This window comes from Oncorhynchus nerka, linkage group LG13 (assembly GCF_034236695.1).
Source record: "Oncorhynchus nerka isolate Pitt River linkage group LG13, Oner_Uvic_2.0, whole genome shotgun sequence".
NCBI lineage: Eukaryota > Metazoa > Chordata > Actinopteri > Salmoniformes > Salmonidae > Oncorhynchus > Oncorhynchus nerka.
This window is the reverse complement of record NC_088408.1, coordinates 28,650,911-28,673,612: the sequence shown is the minus strand read 5'-3', so window position 1 is coordinate 28,673,612 and position 22,702 is coordinate 28,650,911. Positions and strand designations below refer to the sequence as shown.

General features: G+C 42.0%; 1 protein-coding gene across 3 annotated transcripts in view; it reads right to left on the bottom strand.

The window, feature by feature from the left end:
- efr3bb (EFR3 homolog Bb (S. cerevisiae)) overlaps window positions 1–22,702 on the bottom strand; it is a 66,424-nt gene that overhangs the window by 27,860 nt on the left and 15,862 nt on the right. For all 3 annotated transcript variants that reach the window (XM_029676400.2, XM_029676399.2, XM_029676401.2), the window contains 4 exons: window positions 16,896–16,972; window positions 11,232–11,359; window positions 10,904–11,054; window positions 6,661–6,782 (listed from right to left, as the gene is read on the bottom strand). In XM_029676400.2, coding sequence (XP_029532260.1) covers window positions 6,661–6,782; window positions 10,904–11,054; window positions 11,232–11,359; window positions 16,896–16,972 — 478 coding nt within the window. The remainder of the gene's footprint in view (window positions 1–6,660; window positions 6,783–10,903; window positions 11,055–11,231; window positions 11,360–16,895; window positions 16,973–22,702) is intronic.

Sequence of the window (22,702 nt, the reverse complement as noted above, 5' to 3'; positions counted from 1 at the left end):
GAGAAGAGGCCAATGTATGTTGCTGTTATTCCGAGCGTGAGGTCCTGTTGGTTATTCCGCTTTATTATAGACTGACTGCACTGTCACCAGAGCAGGCCTATAGTATAGCTTAAACAGTTCCTGCACCGCATGAACTATAGGCCAATATTGAGGTTGCCTAACTGGGACAACACAATACTTTTCTGTTCAGCCATGTTTAGATTTTATTGTCCAACAATTTTCTAAAATGTTACAGAAAAATATCTAGAACTGAATTTTCTACATGGCAGTTTGTGGTTGTCTAAGGTAAAGCCCTTGTAGAAAACGAGGGTTCACCTGGTTCAGTATTTTTAGAGAGAGTGCCATGCCCCCAACCAGAGCGGACTGGGTATCTCAAGTGATTCTCTCCCCATTTTAACCCATCTTGAGTTTTACATATTTTTTAAATCTTTGAATTACCCTGGTTTGCACCTCATTGATATTCTCAAAATACCAATAGGCAATAAAGTTAATAAATTTCACAAAATTTGCTATACTGTAATAAAGGCTTTACACTTATCATTAGAACAGCCTCTCTGGTATTATTTATAATTTATTTACTGTTTACACTGTTCTAAATTGCCAGACATTGTTTAGAATAATAAATAACCCTCATTTTCCTTGATCTCCTTATTTAAAAAATAAAATAATCATATAATAATAAGAAATGTCATTATCATTAGTATGCTTAGTACAGCAGCCTTGTATAACCACCACCGAGCTATAGACCTAAGAGTGATTCTGTTGAGTATTAATACCGTACGTACCTTACTTCGGCATATATTTCAATACTTATATACAGTCGGAAGATTAAATACATTTAGGTTAGAGTCATTAAAACTTGTTTTTCATCCACTCCACAAATTTCTTAAACTATAGTTTTGGCAAGTCGGTTAGGACATCTACTTTGTGCATGACACAAGTAATTTTTCCAACAATTGTTTACAGACAGATTATTTCACTTATAAATCACTGTATCACCATTCCAGTGGGTCAGAAGTTTAAAAGGCACAGTTAACTTAGTGTACGTTAACAGCTTGAGAAATTCCAGAAAATGATGTCATGGCTTTAGAAGCTTCTGATAGGCTAATTGACATCATTTGAGTCAATTGGAGGTGTACCGGTGGATGTACTTCAAGGCCTACCTTCAAACTTAGTGCCTCTTTGCTTGACATCATGGGAAAATCAAAAGAAATCAGCCAAAACCTCAGAAAAATAATTGTAGACCTCCACAAGTCTGGTTCATCCTTGGGAGCAATTTCCAAACACCATGGGACCACGCAGCCGTCATACCGCTCAGGAAGGGGACACGGTCTGTCTCCTAGAGATAAACGTACTTTGCTGCGAAAAGTGCAAATCAATCCCAGAACAACAGCAAAGGACCACGTGAAGAAACAAGTACAAAAGTATCTATATCCACAGCAAAACGAGTCCCATAGACATATCCTGAAAGGCCGCTCAGCAAGGAAGAAGCCACTGCTTCAAACCCGCCATAAAAAAGCCAGACTACGGTTTGCAACTGCACATGGGGACAAAGATTGTGCTTTTTGGAGAAATGTCCCCTGGTCTGATGAAACAAAAATATAACTGTTTGGCCATAACGACCATTGTTATGTTTGGAGGAAAAAGGGGTAGGCTTGCAAGCCGAAGAACACCATCCCAACCGTGAATCATGGGGGTGGCAGCATAATGTCAGGAAGTTAAAGCTTGGTCGCAAATGGGCAATGACCCCCAAACATACTTCCAAAATTGTGGCAAAATGGCTTAAGGACAACAAAGTCAAGGTATTGGATTGGCCATCACAAAGCCCTGACCTCAATCCCATAGAACATTTGTGGGCAGAACTGAAAGTGTGTGCAAGCAAGGAGGCCTACAAACTTGACTCAGTTACACCAGCTCTGTCAGAGGGCATGGGCCAAAATTCACCCAACTTATTGTGGGAAGCTTGTGGAAGGCTACCTGAAACATTTGACCGAAGTTAAACAATTTAAAGGCAATGCTACCAAATACTAATTGAGTGCATGTAAACTTCTGACCCACTGGGAATGTGATGAAAGAAGTAAAAGCTGAAATAAATCAATCATTCTCTCTACTATTATTCTGACATTTCACATTCTTAAAATAAAGTGGTGATCCTAACTGCCCAAATTTTTACAAGGATTAAATGTCACGAATTGAGTTTAAATGTATTTGGCTAAGATGTATGTAAACTTCCGACTTCAACTGTAGGCTTCTGTATCAATCAATCACTTATTTGTTCATGTCATCACACAGCATACAAGTCATTCACGATTTGAAACAATAAACATAAATAAATAGGCCTAAACCGTTCCATTTCGGAAATTGCATTCACAAAGGAATGAAACTGTTTTTAATCTTTGCTGTAATATATTTTATTTAGTGTTGTTTACATTGTTCCATATGGTCAGGAAAAGTATATTGTAATCTAACAACACCTGTTTGGGACATTTTCAATAATCACGCAGCAATAAAAGGGAAACATGCAATGCTCTGATCCAGTAGAAACGTCAAAAAATGCCTCATTACTTCTTATCCCTTGCACAAATAACCTACAGCTGTGTCTGTCCTGAGCTCACTGGTGCGGGAAACTGAGGCCCCAGAATATTTTATACAATGTTGCAAGTTTGCTAGAAGGAGCTTCAGGCCGGGCACAGTTGATAGTTACCATTTTTAAGTTCATTGCTGACAGGCCATGCGTAGCCAATGTGATTTATAAGATACTTTCTTCCTGCAGGCTGCAATGTTTTTGTTTGTTTGCTTTATGTAGGCTATTTTTACATGGTTGGCAATAGAAGTTAGAATTTAGATGAACCACATGACAATGACTGAGATACAAAGACTATTGTAAATGAAATGAAACTGTCCCACAAAAATGTACATATGAAAATCATATCTGGCACGCAGATCGGCAGAAATTCTAAGATAAATTGGCACTCGGAAAAGGTTCAAATAGAAAAGGTTCAGGAGCGTAACAGCAGAATCTGTGAAGGCCAGCAGTGGGAGGAGAGTCAGGAACAGGTTTTTTTCCTTCTGGTTAAGCTATCTTGATCTCCGGCTCCCTCGAGTCATATGTGTGTCTTAATTATTTAATCAAACCGTGTGCTTTAACCCTTTAACCCACGTGTGTGATCATACTATAGTGGTCTCTGATTGTGTGATTAGAACGCTTATTTAGAATGTCCAGTTTCCATTGATAAAACAGTGTTTGAGATGGTAACACTTTTTTTCCCCTCACAGAAAACAGTTTGGACAAACAGTCATTAGAACATTATGTCCTAAATGTGACCAGTTAATATTTGGATGCAATGTTCGGACATTCACAGAAGTGGCGACAGCATAACACAATCATCCAAACAGGAAATGTAGGCTACATTAGTCCTAGCACTAACAGATGGAAGATTGACCTAACACAAGCGGCCATATTTAGCTAACTCTTGGCTGAAATAAACCATAATATGAATTAGCCAATAGAAATGATTATTTACAATTCATCACGTTACGGGTGAGCTCCCCATTGATCTAAATAATTGAACAAAACAATTTCTAAAAATGAAAGTAATCCGACGATGGGTAGTTTGTGCGAGCTGCCAGGTTTGTTTTTTTGAGTCAACCATTTATAAGAAGAGAAAACAAGATTAGTTTAATCTGTTTGCAGAATGAATGTTGAAGAGGGTGTGTCTACTACAATCATTTACATCCGGAAGTTTACTCCAAAGATGAGTAAAGCATCCCTCACCTCCTTTTGTTATAACATCTTTGGTCTGACAGACATTTAACGTGACACCCAGAATGCATTGTATAATGTCAACAAATATGGCCCCGGCAAATAGTTCAGCATTAGCTCATCATAATCAGTACAACATTCAGAAAAGTATTTTCCACACATCATAAAGTGCAGTCAGAAAGTATTCAGATCCCTTGACTATTTCCACATTTTGTTAATGCCTTATTCTAAAAATGGATTTTAAAAATAAATGTAAAAAAAATCCTCAATCTACACACAGTACCCCATAGTGACAAAGTTAAAACCGTTTCTTAGAAATGTTAGCAAATGGTCTGAATACTATGTAAATAAGTGTAAATATTTGCAATGACACTCAAAATTTAGGTCAGGTGCATCCTGTTTCCATTGATCATAATTGAGATGTTTCTACAACTTGATTGGAGACAATTGATTGGATACCTGTCTATATAAAAGGTCCCACAGTTGACAATGGATGTCAGTGCAAAAACCATGCCATGAGGTCGATGGAATTGTCCGTAGAGCGCCGAGACAGGATTGTGTCGAGGCACAGATCTGGGGAAGGGTACCAAAATATGTCTGCAGCATTGAAGGTCCCCACGAACACAGTGGCCTCTATCATTCTTAAATGTAAAATGTTTGGAACCACCAAGACTCTTCCTAGAGCTGGCCACCTGGCCAAACTGAGCAATCATGTGGAGAAGGGCCTTGGTCATGGAAGTGACCAAGAACCCAATGGTCACTGACAGAGCTCTAGAGTTTCTCTGTGGAGATGGGAGAACCTTCCAGAAGGACAACCATCTCTGCAGCACTCCACCAATCAGGCATTTATGTTAGCCACTCCTCAGTAAAAGGTGCATGACAGCCTGCTTGGAGTTTGCCAAAAGGCACCTAACGGACTCTCAGACCATGAGAAACAAGATTCTCTGGTCTGATGAAACCAAGATTGAACTCTTTGGCCTGAATGCCAAGCATCACGTCTGGAGGAAACCTGGCACCATCCCTACAGTGAAGCATGGTGGTGGTAGCATCATGCTGTGGGGATGTTTTTCAGAGGCAGGGACTGGGAGACTAGTCAGGATTGAGGGAAAGATGAATGGAGCAAAGTACTGCGAGATCCTTGATGAAAACCTGCTTCAGAGCGCACAGGACCTCAAACTGGGGTGAAGGTTCACCTTCCAACAGGACAACGACCCTAAGTACACAGCCAAGACAACGCAGGAGTGGCTTTGGGACAAGTCTCTGAATGTCCTTGAGTGGCACAGCCAGAGCCCGGACTTGAACCTGATCGAACATCTCTGGAGAGACCTGAAAATAGCTGTGCAGCGATGCTCCCCATCCAACCGGACAGAGCTTGAGAGGATCTGCAGAGAAGCATAGTGTAACGTTTGTCTTCCTCCTCTTCTGAGGAGGAGTAGCAAGAATCGGAGGATCAATGCGCAGTGTGGTATGTGTTCATGATGAATTTATTAAACACAGAACACTAAAACAAAAATAAAGAGAATGAAACAAAAAACAGTCCTGTCTGGTGACATACACAAAGACAGAAAACAATCACCCACACCACACAGGTGGGAAAAGGCTACCTAAGTATGATTCTCAATCAGAGACAACGAACGACACCTGCCTCTGATTGAAAACCATACCAGGCCAAACACAAAACCACAACATAGACTACCCACCCAACTCACGCTCTGACCATAGTAAAACAAAGACATAACAAAAAGAACTAAGGTCAGAACGTGACACATAGGTGAAACTCCCCAAATACAGGTGTGCAAAGCTTGTAGCGTCATACTCAAGAAGACTCGATCGCTCCCAAAAGTGCTTCAACAAAGTACTGAGTAAAGGGTCTGACAACTTTTGGAAATGTGATATCAGTTTTTTAATACATTTGCAAAAATGTCGAAAAAACAGTTTTTGCTTTGTCATTATTGGGTAATGTGTGTAGATTCATGAGGGGAAAAAACAATTTAATCCATTTTTAGAATAAGACTAACACAACAAAAAGGTGTAAAACGTCAAGGGGTCAGAATACTTTCCCAATGCACTGTATGTGTCCATTACAATCTACGCAAGAATCAGAATGCATGATTTGTCACCAGAACTTGAAAACATTTTTTTTTTTTTTTACTGTAAATACATTATGCTCCATACGGTATGCTACAGTAGAAACGACAACACGATATACAGAAAATAACACACTACCTTTGATTGGAACGCACACATGTCCAAAGTTATTATTTGTAAGGAAAACAACAGTGAAGGCAATGCAAGCACCAGCCAGAAAATGTGCCAGGGGGAAAAGGTTTGTGCTAGACTGCGCAAATGTCTGCATACTTGATCTGGGGAACAACTGGTGAGGTGCTTGGGCTCTCAAAGGGAGAAGTTTGTCCAGTTCAGTAAAGCCTCAAACATAAATTGGCCGCAACAATGAAATGGGCTACTTCTATGTGAATAAATACAACTTGTTATGAAATCATTTAAAATGAACATGTTGAAATATAGCCGATAGATAATTAGTAGGTGGCGTGTGTCTTGGATTGAGGGCAGTGTGGGTTACCAGTCCTGATTCGTAACGATCCCATTTTTGAAGTGAGTGCATTCTGACATCACGCGCATAAAACAATCTCAGGCTGGGGTGACCGTTAGAGATATTTGGAACTCACATGAGAAAAGGTTAAGCATCAGACAATTCAGTACATATTGTTGATTTTATTAAAACACATAGGGTGTGTCTATAAGGAAAAAGATAAGTTCTAACATTTCTACCAATCAATTGGTCGACAGAAAAGACAACTCTCGGTCGACTAAGATTTTTTGTCAGGGACAGCCCTAATCTGCAACATCAATTGATCATCCATATAACGTCCACTCACTTGGTGCGGATGTCTGGGTCCTCGTAGCTGGAGTGACACATCTCGCTGAAGCGCGAAACAAAGAAGTCATAGCTGCGATGATAAGAAGCAGTGTCCTCCTCAATGTTGGCAAACTTCACAAACTGAGGGAGGGGGAGAGAGAGAGGTAAATTAACATTAATCTCCATCAACTGGAGAAGAACGCAATAAATCTGTCTCTCTGTCATATTCTTCCGCTTTCTTTGTCTAATATAATCCCAAATCCCAAATTGAATTTTGCAATTAGTTTCTGGGAAAAGAGTAGCATAAAAGCCTCGTAATGAACTGCCAGGCAAAGAACAGATTCTGACTGCCGCTGAAATGTCACCATTTCAACTTTAACACTTTAGCATTTCGTTTCACACCCCTCCCCAATTAACAACTAAACAATGTGCTCCTCTTGGGAATGGAACAGAGGGAAGCCTTCCTGAAGCCAACCTGTGGTGATGACCTTTTAATTAGATGCCTGATTAAACCCATTCTAATGGACAAACCAGGCTAAACGACTGCAGGTGACCTTGACCGGACCAGACCAGACACAGAGGCTAAAATAGCACCGTGGTTGTGATGTACCCAGGGCTCTAGGATATCTGGTACCACTGTTATTTCAAGTATGACAATGCAATGTAGTCTAGACTAATGTGTAGTGTTCATTTAAACAGAGATAAATACAAGGAATCTGCATACATAGACAGGATATTTGAATTGAACTGATTTAGGCTCAGTGTATTGAGTCATTTTAGGTGAGTCCTAAAGAGAACAGGAGACCTTCAGTAGCTGTCCTGGACCACTGTGACTGTGGTAATAATCTCTTTCTAATCCCCCCCACTCTCCCTCTGACTCTCCCAATTAAACACCACAGCATGAGGCAAACACTGATGTGCTGGCTGGTGTATTTAGCAATCATACATAAACACATTACTTTAGGGTCTGTGCTTCTGCGTATGTATCAGTGTATTAGGCGACGTCCCCTCCTGTCCAAACAACGTTGATATAAAGGACACATTGCTAGGCCTAAACAGTGTTAGGCCTAGTTATTTTTCATCTAGTCTAGGCTGCAATGATTTTCACATTTGTAGGGCTGTTTCTGTTGTCCATAAAAATAGTCAGATATCAGTTATATAAGCCTACCTTTTAAAAAGGGATATTATAGCTGTATCAAGTGTATTCTATTGTTATTTCATCTTGATCATCTGGGTAAGTGCTTATGCAACATTCTTCCATTAGGCTACTTTCTGACAGTTTCAGACTGTAAAAAGGATTTCACTATAAGTATAGCCTGCCTTACTAACTACAGTATAGCCAGCCTTAGTAACTACCGCCTTAGTAACTACAGTATAGCCTGCCTTAGTAACTACCGCCTTAGTAACTACAGTATAGCCTGCCTTAGTAACTACTGCCGTAGTAACTACAGTATAGCCTGCCTTAGTAACTACTGCCGTAGTAACTACAGTATAGCCTGCCTTAGTAACTACTGCCTTACTAACTACAGTATAGCCTGCCTTAGTAACTACTGCCTTACTAACTACAGTATAGCCTGCCTTAGTAACTACAGTATAGCCTGCCTTAGTAACTACCGCCGTAGTAACTACAGTATAGCCTGCCTTAGTAACTACCGCCGTAGTAACTACAGTATAGCCTGCCTTAGTAACTACCGCCGTAGTAACTACAGTATAGCCTGCCTAAGGAACTACCGCCTTAGTAACTACAGTATAGCCTGCCTTAGTAACTACCGCCTTAGTAACTACAGTATAGCCTGCCTTAGTAACTACTGCCGTACTAACTACAGTATAGCCTGCCTTAGTAACTACTGCCGTAGTAACTACAGTATAGCCTGCCTTAGTAACTACTGCCGTAGTAACTACAGTATAGCCTGCCTTAGTAACTACTGCCGTAGTAACTACAGTATAGCCTGCCTTAGTAACTACTGCCGTAGTAACTACAGTATAGCCTGCCTAAGGAACTACCGCCTTAGTAACTACAGTATGGCCTGCCTTAGTAACTACCGCCTTAGTAACTACAGTATAGCCTGCCTTAGTAACTACTGCCGTAGTAACTAGTATAGCCTGCCTTAGTAACTACTGCCGTAGTAACTACAGTATAGCCTGCCTTACTAACTACAGTATAGCCTGCCTTGCGCTAAATAATTTTTAAAATGATGGCTGACTTGGGAAAGAAAAACAGGTCTTCTGTTTCAGGCTGAATGATAAAGGTGAGCCAGCAGACCTGACTGAAGTCACTTGCAGAATTTGCAAAAAGATGATCAATGCAAAGGATGGACGGACAACAAACCTCCAACATTTATAAGTCCATTATCCTGCGGAGTTCGCTACTCTGAACATGCTGGTTTTCCTTAACAGAACCTTTAGGTAGGCCTAAGACAAGGTGTAAAAAATAAAAAATAAATAAATTGCACTATATTTTAATGTAGCCTATAATTAAAATACAGATGCATCTTATTGGAAAGACATATCCTATAGGATAGGCTCAAATATTGTACCAAACCTTGAGACTTATTCACACTTTCTTTTGCCGTAATTTAGGTCATTTTCATACTTATTTTGTTTAGGCTACTTTTTTAAATTTTGTAACGTCTAGGCATATATTTAGGATTTTTACAGTTCAATATCCTAATAGGTCTATTCATTTTAGAATTAGCCATTGTTAATTCGTGTAAGTGTTATAAAGAATATTATAAGTAATCATTAGTTTTATCTGATTGCATAATTAGGATTTGTACAGTTCAATAGGCACAAGACAGACAGGACAACAGGCCTATTTGTTTTTAGTCTAAGCCAATGTAGTCAAGTGTTAAGCTATAAAGACTTATAAGCTACATAATCATTTGTTTTATTTGATTGTTGACATTTATATGAACGCACAATTTCGAAGCAATTCAAAATAAAGTAGTTTGTGAGACAAGTATGACAACAAGTCATCATTTATAGATGTTTGTTTCCACTTACTGAAAGTGCTGCTGTGGGAGCTTATGCCACGATTGCCCGTTGTGCAATTCAAGGATATCAATAAATACTTTGAAAATATTATAAATATAAAATGTATAAGTTTAACTTGTATTGACAGTAACCTATGTGTAGGCCTATATTATTGTCTGTTTGGTTTGCAAGGAGGGATTTTCCGACGGCACGATTTATTTAGCCTACATTTTGGTGAAGTAAAGCAGAAACATACCAGGTTTAAACAAACCAGGTTTAAACAAACTTTCTATTTGATTAGTTTATCTTGCAGATGTTTGTTTTCTCTCTTATTATTGTTTTAAATTTGGGCTATTTGCAAAAAACCTTTTGAGATGGAACTCTGAGACCTATAGATTCATTCAATGGTTGATCATGAAATAGTAGGCTATGCCTATAACAACAAGTCACCTTCAAATCGAATGAGGATTAGGGAGAAAAGGGGAAAATCAAGATCTTAAAACAATAAACAGGGAATAAACTTAAAACAAAACATGATAGGTCCAATCTGAATTTTTGCACTGCTTTGGTGCTCTCCGCTCTTTCTACAATCTACATTGTTCTCTTGCAATGTGTTAGTCTAACTACCTCATGTGTATTGAACATTTAGGCTATGGCAAATGTGGAAAAGGCCATTTGGCATGGCGCCCTGCTGCGTGCTCACTGCGCTGTTGTGCGCTACCAGACTCCAAAAGGTGCAGTCAAATTCAAATATGCTAAACCATCGTTTGTGAAATCACAATGTCGTCACCATCGACAATTGCTGTCAAACATTGTCGATAGACAATGTAATCGTAAAATCGTCAAACACTAGTGTGTGTATGAGTATGTGTATCAGTGTGTGTGTAATCCATGGTATCACTAGACAGTGTTGCCAGTGTGGTAAGTCTGTCTCTATGGGTAATGTTATTTCCTTGATACTTCCTGTTCCCTCCTGACCCTGCTGCTCTGACAGCCCTGTCTGATAACACCGATAGCTGCTGCTGGCTGCTATTACACATCAACCAGATAACCATTCTCTCTCTATGCATACCCACGCTCTCCACCTCCTCCCTCCCTGGTAAAAATGTACATTTATGTTTAGATCACAGTCTGGCATCTTCTATTTACATGGCCGTTGCTACATTACATTTCCTACAGAATAGACCTGCAATTATATTTCTTTGTGATTCATTGCAGCCAGCTGCTAGTGTGTATTGTCTGATAAAACCAGGCTGTTTATCAAGGTGGGCGTCTTCTATTCTACTCACAGAGTTGGTTCCCAGGATCTGTAGGTTGGGTTTGTCGGCCTCCAGCAGTTTACGGACCATCTTAAGGAAACTCTCCACAAACAGGTTGATGCTCTGACAGTGGCACGCCATCAGCAACTGATCCAGAGCCTCCATAGCTATACACACATACCTGAACACACACACACGGTAGTTATGCCACACACCATATGTCTTAAGACCATTACATTCAACTAGAATGCAAATGAGAAAGTAATAGCCATGGTGCATTTTGAGCCGACATGGATGACAGTTGACAGATATCTGTGCAGTATATTCATGGCTCCGGTGTAACTGTGGTGTTGCTCACCCGTAGCGGTGCCTAGCCACGTCCCTGGAGAGCCTCTCTGACAGGTAGGCCCCGATACGGTCCAGCTTCTCTGGAGCTGACAGGGCATAGAACGTCAACTTCTCCATGTTAGCCTTCACCAACCCGTCCTACAGACAGACCGAGAGATCGAGGGTGTGGGGGGGAGAGAGGGAAAGACAAGAGAAAGAGAAAGGTGGAAAAGGGTTAGGTTTGGGTTCTTGGTTCACTGTCTCCACAGGACAGGAATATACTCAAATCAAAATCAAGCTTTATTTATACAGCACATTTCAGACATGGAATGCAATGCGCTTTACAGGAAAAAAATTAACCATTAAAAAAAGATTAAACATTTACTACACAATAAACATACGATAAAAAAAAAAAGAATGACACACTGAATGACTAAAAAGCAACCTAATAAAATGCAAAGCTAAAAATGTATGTTTTAAGTTCTCTTTTAAATATGTCCACCCGTTTCAGCCCCCCTCAGGTTCTCTGGCAGGCTATTCCAGAGGCTGGGGTCATAATAACTAAAGGCTGTCTCTCCATGCATCTTGGTCCCCCTCAGGTCCTCTGGCAGGCTATTCCAGAGGCTGGGGTCATAATAACTAAAGGCTGTCTCTCCATTTCTCTTGGTCCCCCTCAGGTTCTCTGGCAGGCTATTCCACAGGCTGGGGTCATAATAACTAAAGGCTGTCTCTCCATGCCTCATGGTCCAAGGCTTTGGGGTAGTTAAAAGGTCAGTGCCAGAAGACCTGAGGGACCTACTGGGTACATAACTTAAAAGCATGTCTGACATGTATTGGGGTGCACAAGCTTTCTTGGGTAGACCAGACAGGAGACCATTACAGTAGTCAAGCCTGCTTATAATAAAAGCATGGAAGAGTGTCTCTATATCAACCTGAGAGAGAAACAGCTACAACTTGGCAATGTTCCTCATCTGGTAAAAAGCTATTTAGATTATATTGCTAATGAAATTTTGTTCAGAATCTATAATAACACCTAGGTTTTTACCTGGTGTTTTATTTTTATTGCCAGTGAATTCAAATGTGAGACTCGATTCTCTCTCTGTGCTTTGGCTCCAACAATAAGTACCTCAGTCATGTCTTACATTTACATTTAAGTCATTTAGCAGACGCTCTTATCCAGAGCGACTTACAAATTGGTGCGTTCACCTTAAGACATCCAGTGGAACAGCCACTTTACAATAGTGCATCTAAATCTTTTAAGGGGGGGGGTGAGAAGGATTACTTTATCCTATCCTAGGTATTCCTGAAAAAGGTGGGGTTTCAGGTGTCTCCGGAAGGTGGTGATTGACTCCGCTGTCCTGGCGTCGTGAGGGAGTTTGTTCCACCATTGGGGGGCCAGAGCAGCGAACAGTTTTGACTGGGCTGCGCGGGAACTGTACTTCCTCAGTGGTAGGGAGGCGAGCAGGCCAGAAGTGGATGAACGCAGTGCCCTTGTTTGGGTGTAGGGCCTGATCAGAGCCTGGAGGTACTGAGGTGCCGTTCCCCTCACAGCTCCGTAGGCAAGCACCATGGTCTTGTAGCGGATGCGAGCTTCAACTGGAAGCCAGTGGAGAGAGCGGAGGAGCGGGGTGACGTGAGAAAACTTGGGAAGGTTGAACACCAGACGGGCTGCGGCGTTCTGGATGAGTTGTAGGGGTTTAATGGCACAGGCAGGGAGCCCAGCCAACAGCGAGTTGCAGTAATCCAGACGGGAGATGACAAGTGCCTGGATTAGGACCTGCGCCGCTTCCTGTGTGAGGCAGGGTCGTACTCTGCGGATGTTGTAGAGCATGAACCTACAAGAACGGGCCACCGCCTTGATGTTAGTTGAGAACGACATGGTGTTGTCCAGGATCACGCCAAGGTTTTTAGCGCTCTGGGAGGAGGACACAATGGAGTTGTCAACCGTGATGGCGAGATCATGGAACGGGCAGTCCTTCCCGGGAGGAAGAGCAGCTCCGTCTTGCCGAGGTTCAGCTTGAGGTGGTGATCCGTCATCCACACTGATATGTCTGCCAGACATGCAGAGATGCGATTCGCCACCTGGTCATCAGAAGGGGGAAAGGAGAAGATTAATTGTGTGTCGTCTGCATAGCAATGATAGGAGAGACCATGTGAGGTTATGACAGAGCCAAGTGACTTGGTGTATAGCGAGAATAGGAGAGGGCCTAGAACAGAGCCCTGGGGACGCCAGTGGTGAGAGCGCGTGGTGAGGAGACAGATTCTCGCCACGCCACCTGGTAGGAGCGACCTGTCAGGTAGGACGCAATCCAAGCGTGGGCCGCGCCGGAGATGCCCAACTCGGAGAGGGTGGAGAGGAGGATCTGATGGTTCACAGTATCGAAGGCAGCCGATAGGTCTAGAAGGATGAGAGCAGAGGAGAGAGAGTTAGCTTTAGCAGTGCGGAGGGCCTCCGTGATACAGAGAAGAGCAGTCTCAGTTGAATGACTAGTCTTGAAACCTGACTGATTTGGATCAAGAAGGTCATTCAGAGAGAGATAGCGGGAGAGCTGGCCAAGGACGGCACGTTCAAGAGTTTTGGAGAGAAAAGAAAGAAGGGATACTGGTCTGTAGTTGTTGACATCGGAGGGATCGAGTGTAGGTTTTTTCAGAAGGGGTGCAACTCTCGCTCTCTTTTTTATTAATTTTTTTTTTTAAATTTTTTACCTTTATTTAACTAGGCAAGTCAGTTAAGAACAAATTCTTATTTTCAATGACGGCCTAGGAACAGTGGGTTAACTGCCTCACAGAACAGGGCTCCGGGCAGCCGAGCGTTAAGCTTGAACTCTTGAAGACAGAAGGGACGTAGCCAGCGGTCAGGGATGAGTTGATGAGCGAGGTAAGGGAGAAGGTCTCCGGAAATGGTCTGGAGAAGAGAGGAGGGAATAGGGTCAAGCGGGCAGGTTGTTGGGCGGCCGGCCGTCACAAGACGCGAGATTTCATCTAGAGAGAGAGGGGAGAAAGAGGTCAGAGCACAGGGTAGGGCAGTGTGAGCAGAACCAGCGGTGTCGTTTGACTTAGCAAACGAGGATCGGATGTCGTCGACCTTCTTTTCAAAATGGTTGACGAAGTCATCTGCAGAGAGGGAGGAGGGGGGGGAGGAGGAGGATTCAGGAGGGAGGAGAAGGTGGCAAAGAGCTTCCTAGGGTTAGAGGCAGATGCTTGGACTTTAGAGTGGTAGAAAGTGGCTTTAGCAGCAGAGACAGAAGAGGAAAATGTAGAGAGGAGGGAGTGAAAGGATGCCAGGTCCACAGGGAGGCGAGGTTTTCCTCCATTTCCGCTCGGCTGCCCGGAGCCCTGTTCTGTGAGCTCGCAATGAGTCGTCGAGCCACGGAGCAGGAGGGAGGACCGAGCCGGCCTGGAGGATAGGGGACATAGAGAATCAAGGGATGCAGAAAGGGAGGAGAGGAGGGTTGAGGAGGCAGAATCAGGAGATAGGTTGGAGAAGGTTTGAGCAGAGGGAAGAGATGATAGGATGGAAGAGGAGAGAGTAGCGGGGGAGAGAGAGCGAAGATTGGGACGGCGCGATACCATCCGAGTAGGGGCAGTGTGGGAAGTGTTGGATGAGAGCAAGAGGGAAAAGGATACAAGGTAGTGGTCGGAGACTTGGAGGGAGTTGCAGTGAGGTTAGTGGAAGAACAGCATCTAGTAAAGATGAGGTCGAGCGTATTGCCTGCCTTGTGAGTAGAGGGGAAGGTGAGAGGGTGAGGTCAAAGAGGAGAGGAGTGGAAAGAAGGAGGCAGAGAGGAATGAGTCAAAGGTAGACGTGGGGAGGTTAAAGTCGCCCAGAACTGTGAGGTGAGCCATCCTCAGGAAAGGAGCTTATCAAGGCATCAAGCTCAATGATGAACTCTCCGAGGGAACCTGGAGGGCGATAAATGATAAGGATGTTAAGCTTGAAAGGGCTGGTAACTGTGACAGCATGGAATTCAAAGGAGGCGATAGACAGATGGGTAAGGGGAGAAAGAGAGAATGACCACTTGGGAGAGATGAGGATCCCGGTGCCACCACCCCGCTGACCAGAAGCTCTCGGGGTGTGCGAGAACACGTGGGCGGACGAAGAGAGAGCAGTAGGAGTAGCAGTGTTATCTGTGGTGATCCATGTTTCCGTCAGTGCCAAGAAGTCGAGGGACTGGAGGGAGGCATAGGCTGAGATGAACTCTGCCTTGTTGGCCGCAGATCGGCAGTTCCAGAGGCTACCGGAGACCTGGAACTCCACGTGGGTCGTGCGCGCTGGGACCACCAGATTAGAGTGGCCGCGGCCACGCGGTGTGGAGTCTTGATTTAGATGGAGGAAGTTGAGGGCCATTCAAGTATTTACATCACTAATACAGTCTAATAATTTATCAGGGGAGCTAAAATAGTCTGGTGACACAAATGTAAAGTTGTGTATTGTCTGCATATCAGTGAAAATCAATGCTGTGCTTTCTGATAACGCTGCCAAGGGATAACATAAATAAACTGAATAGTACCGGACCCAAAATGGAACCTTGTGGAACGCCACATGTGATATGCATTTTCTCAGAGTTATGTTCACCAAGGGTGACAGAAAAAAATTAAAAAGAGGACAACACAACACAAGCATGTGGCCATGCCCAAACTCTAGGTCACACCAACACACACCCCCTCCAGGTCAAACAGTCTGGGCTCAAGGACTAAAATCGTCCACTCCACAGAGTCTGGTGAGATAGCCTCTCATTTACATTTAGACTAGTAATGATCCAATAAAATATAAATTAACTTTGCTCACAGGAATTGCCTCCATTGTATATTGTATTTTGGTATTTTATTAGGATCCCCATTAGCTGTTGCAAAAGCAGCTACACTTCCTGAGGTCGACAAAACATAATGTCAATAGACAAGAACAGAATGACATACTTTTTATAAGGCTTGAACTATAAAATGTGTGGTAAAGCATTCAAAATAATACAAAGATAGAATTAAAAGTCATTACCAGACAGAGCTATACATAACTCTATATGGTAAACACATTAACCTGACTTTGGTCTATTCTCCCTGACTCTGGATTTAGAGTCTGACTCAACGTTAAAGACACTTTTTATCTCCCCTGCAGCCGTGTGAATGTTATCGGAGAGCTCTGGTTAGTCTCATACACACATTCCAGACACACTGTTAGTGTGAATGAGTGAATGACAGAGGGTTGTGGGTCAGTCCCTGGGTGAGGGGATTAGATTAGTTACAGTCTCTGTGACGGGAGCGTAGAACCCACAATTTGAAACAGACTGGTTTTTGGGGCATGCAGCTCACAATTGACATGCACACACAGCAGAGAAATTAGGTCTCTGCGTTCTGAAATCAGATGTGTTGCTGGCAACAGATCTGACAGGTAGACTGGGCTATTTTTATAACGTTCACAAATAAATGAATTCAATCAAGTCATTCTCCTTCACAGATATGGTGATATATGTAGAATATCTTCAATAGTGACTTTCTTCTTTGTCCTTCATATTCTCTCATTGTGACAGGACCAGTGAAAGTCATTCAGAGGTTGCCTGCCAGGAATTCACTTCTGTCTGTCTAGTCTTTTCAGATCAGTGAAGATGAGGAGACCACTAGAAATATTGAAATGGCAAAAAGGTCACCGGATGTAGAGCACATTGCCACAGGAAACAGGAAGTGTCAGTTGAACTCTCACCTCTGGGTCCTCTGGGAAAATGTTGTCCACCAGTCTCTTGTAGCGGGGCCTCAGAGCCCCACAGCAACCACACACCCCTAAAGGAGAGAGGGAAGGAGATACGGAGAGTGGGTGAGTGAGCACGTGAGAGATGACAGAAAGACGTATGAATTAATAAATCATGTTTGCAACTGCAGATACCTGACCATGATAAACCACCAATAAAATAAGTCCTCCTTCAAAGAGAGTTAGTGAGACTACAGTGAAAGCTCAGGTTGTTGCAGTGCTACATCAAGTCTGTCACCTAGTACACCTTAGTGTCAGCAGCATCCACCTCATGTTGACTGAAGAACACCGTTATTATTGACAAAGTTAAATAAGCCTTGCACAGCTCAAAGATTAATCAAATTTAGACATCATCTACCCAGGGCTTGGGGGGGAGCGAGAGAGAGAGAGAACGAGAGAGAGAAAAAAAAAGCTTGGAGAGAACTACACAGCAGCGGAGACTAGAAAGCCTGTCCTTGCACAGTTCTTCAATACCAGTTTTTTCACACAGGCTGAGAAATAGATGCCTTTGTTCTAAGCTCCCTTTAAAAGAGGTCAGACATCTGAAGAATGTGGCCACAAAGGCATTGGAGCACAAAGACACACTGAGACGAGAAAGACTCACCAACATTTTGTTTTTAAAGACATTGTACACACACATTTTTTTTCTCTCGAAAAGACACAGTCACTCAGGTGACCACACACAATCTATACATCACAGTCTCACAATTGACAACCTTGAGGAAAGTTGTGTAACACTGCGGAGGGAAGAAAGCTGTGAGAGAGAGAGAAAGAGGCAGAGAGAGAGAAAACGCGCTGGGAGCTGATTGGAGCAGAGAACTCGGCAGTGATGAGTCATAGGGCAGGGGCAGGCAACTAAATTCAGCCGCAGGGAGATTTTTTTGTGGATGGTCGGGGGGGCCGGAACATAATTAATCCCAAAAATAAATTATTTTCAAATACACCTTCATACCTTGATTACATTGAGACAAGATCTCATTTATTTTTTATTTGTGGGAATATTTGTGCACAGATTTCCTAAATTTAACTAATTCCTAGCTGAATTCCTGGCGAGTGCCCCCCAAAAAAAAAACTACAGGAAGGAACATTCCAGTCCACCTGGATAAACACAGCTGGCTGACAATCGCCTGGAATTCATTCAAAGCATTACCACTGGTTAATATATATGCTGTCAAATAAATAGCCTTTCTAATTCATTTTTTTGAGAATCTGCAGTGAACTCTACATAAGAAGACTTCTGGGGAAGCAATAGACAACCTTGAAATAAGCTTTTAACAATTTCAAATAGGCTTGCCTAACTGAATGAGAAAAACAGAGCTCCCAACAATTTGAAGACAGTCAGGCTGTATACAGATCCTTCCTTCCCTTCCCTCATTCTATCCTTCCTAGTTTATTTTCTTCCTTTCATGAAGATCTCCTTGAACTTTCCACCATATTGCTTTCACCTAGGCTACCCAATCATTATCAATTAATGGTTGTCAATCATCATCAGCAATCACCTCATAGTAGAAAGGAGGAAGGATGCATTAAAAAATTACTCTCACTTGGCAACTGTTCTGTGTCTGTCTATTCCTCTGTCACATCTCTGAGGTGGAATCCTCAGTCATCCTAGCCTTGGGAGTTAAGATAAGATTTAGGCTTAGGGCCTCTGTCTGTGCGTCTGTCAGTAAAGTTTCTGTCATCGTGGTGTTAAACGCCCCAGTAAGGCTCTGCTAGCTGCAAGCAGCCGCTATCTCCAGCTCTCTATCCGCCCTCCCTGCTGCTATTCTTAGCTTTCCTCCTCTCCTCCATCACTTCCAACTCTAAATGACTCTTCTCTCCTTTACACCCTCCATCCCTTCCTCGCCCGTCTTGGCTGGGGGCCCTGGAGTAGGAGTCACTACTGAATTAATGACTGCATCAGGGTCCCCGGTGAAGAAAGCAGGGAGGATTGAGGGATGGGTGGAGGTGGGTCCTGTGAGTGAGTCACTGAGAAGTGCTACTGTACATACTGCAAGTCTGTCCCCCGAGGAACAAACTTTGTGTGGAACACACACAGTGATATTACCAAAATATAATATCACAGTATTTAAAAAATAAATAAAAAACGTCATAACGTAAATAATATATGTTTTTGAATAATAAAAGTTGTACATTTGCTTTATGAGTAGTGAGTGATCCCAGGGTATCAACACATAGACTCATTGAAATCACTTAGAATATTTCTCCATTCTGATTGTTTTAAACTCTTCAATTTAACTTTAAGCAAAAGTACATTTCTGCATTTATCACTTTCTGCATTTCCTGCACTTATTTGAGAATTTCCACACTGCCATGTAGGGCTGCACGATATGGGCAAGCAACAATGTTGATGACAACAATGCTTTTTTCACTTTGCTTCTTAATATAAATCCACTAGTGCTCTGTAATTACACAATTGGTTTGTGTTTTTTTACATCTGAAAATGGTTAGTTTGTCTTTTCTTATCAAGTTGGACCTAAATTTGTGTTAGCCGCTAACGCTAAATCACTAGTTACACTTTTTTTCCTACCCTGACACAATAACTACTCCCTGGCATTTTAATTCGTTGTCATGCTTAACAACTGTATTCAAAGAGCCCACTATTCTATAGAATTAGAATAATCATTCTATTTCCATGATTCCAACAGTTTACCCAAATGTTTTGCTCTAATTCGCAAGTCAAATCACAATTGCAACATTTGGTAAACAATAAGGCCTAGATTGTAGCTGCATTGACCATGCAGACTGAACACAAGTGTCTCGTGATCGAGGAACAACAAATGCACTCCTTGAGTGACAGGGGGCGGGGCTAGGTCTTTGTGGAAAGTGGCTTGGAGAGAGAGAGAGCAGAGAGAGAGAGCAAAGAGAGAGCAGAGAGAGAGGACTCAAGTAGCAGAGTATACTACAAAAATGAACGTTACACACTTTGTATCGCATTTAACAGACCAAACATTCGAATACCGTTACAGAAGATAAAGTAAAAACCCAAACCAGTCCGTGCATCAATACCGGTATATAGGAAAATACGGTATACCGCCCAGCCCTAGCTGTGTGTAAGGGTCTATGTGTGGAGGTTCATAGTTTGGTTGGGGGAAAGGGTTGCACATTGGGAAAGGGATGGACATTGGGGACTTCTGTTTTGTTGTTGAGGGGGGTGAATAAAAATGTGGTGAATAACAATTCTCTTGACAGCAGTGCAGCATATTGGTGGGTGCTGTACTGAACTAGCCTATAAAGGTGTGGGCTGGTTGGAGGCAGTACGGAAGAGGGAACTAGGAATGGTAGAATCGTCAGGAGAGTATAGGGGGTGGATGCTAGATGGTAGTTGTGACATTGCAGCACAGCGAGGGGTCTCTGGCTGTCCATTCACCCTCACAGTAAACAGGTTTATTACAGCTGTGCGTACGTCATGTTCCTCTGCTCTCCTACACCAACACACAATAACACACACACAGCGCGAGCGAGACAAAAGAGAAAGCAAGAAATGGGTGGAAAGTGCACAGCAAACTCCACAACTGTACAGCAGCCAGTCAGTCTAGGGCCGCAACCCCAGTTTGATATCTGAAAATTCTCGTGACCCCAACCATGTGAATTTTATTTGGTAATTAACAGCCAATGTTTACTTTTTTATTTGGGGCTATGGAAGTCTTTCTGATGGTCTTCTCATCTCACCATCACATACTTTTAATGTGGGGCTATGACAGTCAATTGCAAATTAGTCTGACTTAATATAGCTCACCACCACTAATGAGTTGGGTGTGCTTGATGCATATCGCGAGGAGCTTTTCAAAGTCAGGTGGCGAGGTCGCACGTCATCCCTGTAATCACATCCAACCTGGATCGATATTTGGTTTTAACGCAGACGATGGTGCTTTCAAGACAGGTGGGAACTCTGAAAAATATAAGGTCAAACCATGACTTCAGTGATCTTCAGGTCAGAAAGTCGGAGCTCTAGAAGAATGGGAGAAACTCCTCAAATACAGTGTGTCAAGCTTATAGCATCAATACCCAAGAAGACTCGAGGCTGTAATCACTGCCAAAGGTGCTTCAACAAAAGTACTCAGTAAAAGGGACTGAATACTTATTTAAAATGTGATATATTTAAATGTTTTTATTAATTTGCAAAAATGTCGAAAAACTTGTTTTTGCTTTGTCATTATGGGGTATTGTATATTCCTGAGGGAATACAATTATTTAATACATTTGAGAATAAGGCTGTATAATGTAACAAAATTAGGAAAAAAGGCATCTTAATACTTTCTGAATGAGCTGTATATGCAAAAAAAAAAAAAAGAACACAAATAGTTTCCTGATCATCCGTGTATATCTCGCAGATATAGGACAGACACTTCAGAACAAACGTCCTTTAGATTTTCTGTTCCATGTCGTGAATCTGTTATTCATTTCTACGGGCTAATAGCAGTAATGCCAAATAAAATAAAAAATGTAATACCTTAAGGGGTCTTAAAAATTATACACCAAGTATCATAAGCTATTTGATATGACCATCTTAAAACAATTCCATATGTTAACCCCACCAGACGCACGCCATCAGTCCAGTAAAAAAATATCACTTAGCTGTGCCTCACAAGTAATCAATCAGTGTTGCTTCCTAAATGGACAGTTTGATTTCACAGAAGTGTGACTGACTTGGAGTTACATTGTGTTGTTTAAGTGTTCCCTTTATTTTTTTGAGCAGTATATATATATACAGTTGAAGTGGGAAGTTTACATACATTTAGGTTAAAGTGATTAAAACTCGTTTTTCAACCACTCCACAAATGTCTTGTTAACCTCTCTAGGGTAGGGGGCAGCATTCGGAATTTTGGATGAAAAGCATGCCCAAATTAAACGGCCTGCTACTCGGGCCCAGAACATATGATATGCATATAACTGGTAGATTTGGATAGAAAACTCCAAAAAGTTTCCAAAACTGTTAAAATAGTGTCTGTGAGTATAACAGAACTGATTTGGCAGGCGAAAACCTGAGAAAAATACATTCAGGAAGTTGTTTTGTTTTTGTAGTTTTCTATTCAATGCCATTACAGTATCCATTGACTTAGGACTCAATTTGCAGTTCCTATGCCTTCCACTAGATGTCAACAGTCTTTAGACATTGTTTCAGGCTTGTATTCTTATAAATGAGGGAGTAAGACCAGTCTGAATGAGTGGACCCTGACGTGTCACATAGCTTTTTCATGCGCAATCCGGAGAGAGTGCATTTCTTGTTTACCTTTTATATTGACAACGTTATTGTCCGGTTGAAATATTATAGATCATTTAGGCTAAAAACAACCTGAGGTTTGAATATAAACATCGTTTGACATGTTTCTATGAACTTCTGTTTTGACTGCGTTTGAGCCTGTGGATTACTGAAGAAAACGCACGAACAAAACTGAGGTTTTTGGATATAAAGAGACTATCAAACAAAAGGAACATTTATTGAGTAAATGAACATCTTCTGAGTGCCACCATATGAAAATCATCAAAGGTAAGGGATTAATTTTCTCTCTATTTCTGAGTTTTGTAACGCTTCTGCTTGGCTGGTTACTGTTTGTAATAATTTGTCAACTGGGCTATGTTCTCAAATAATCGTAAGGTATGCTTTCGCTGTAAAGCATTTTTTGAATCTGACACCGTGGTTGGATTCACAGGTTCATCTTTAAACCTATGTAAAATATGTTTTGTTTTCTGAATTTTTATAAATGTGTATTTCTGTATTTGAATTTGGCGCTCTGCAATCTCACTGGATGTTGGCCAGA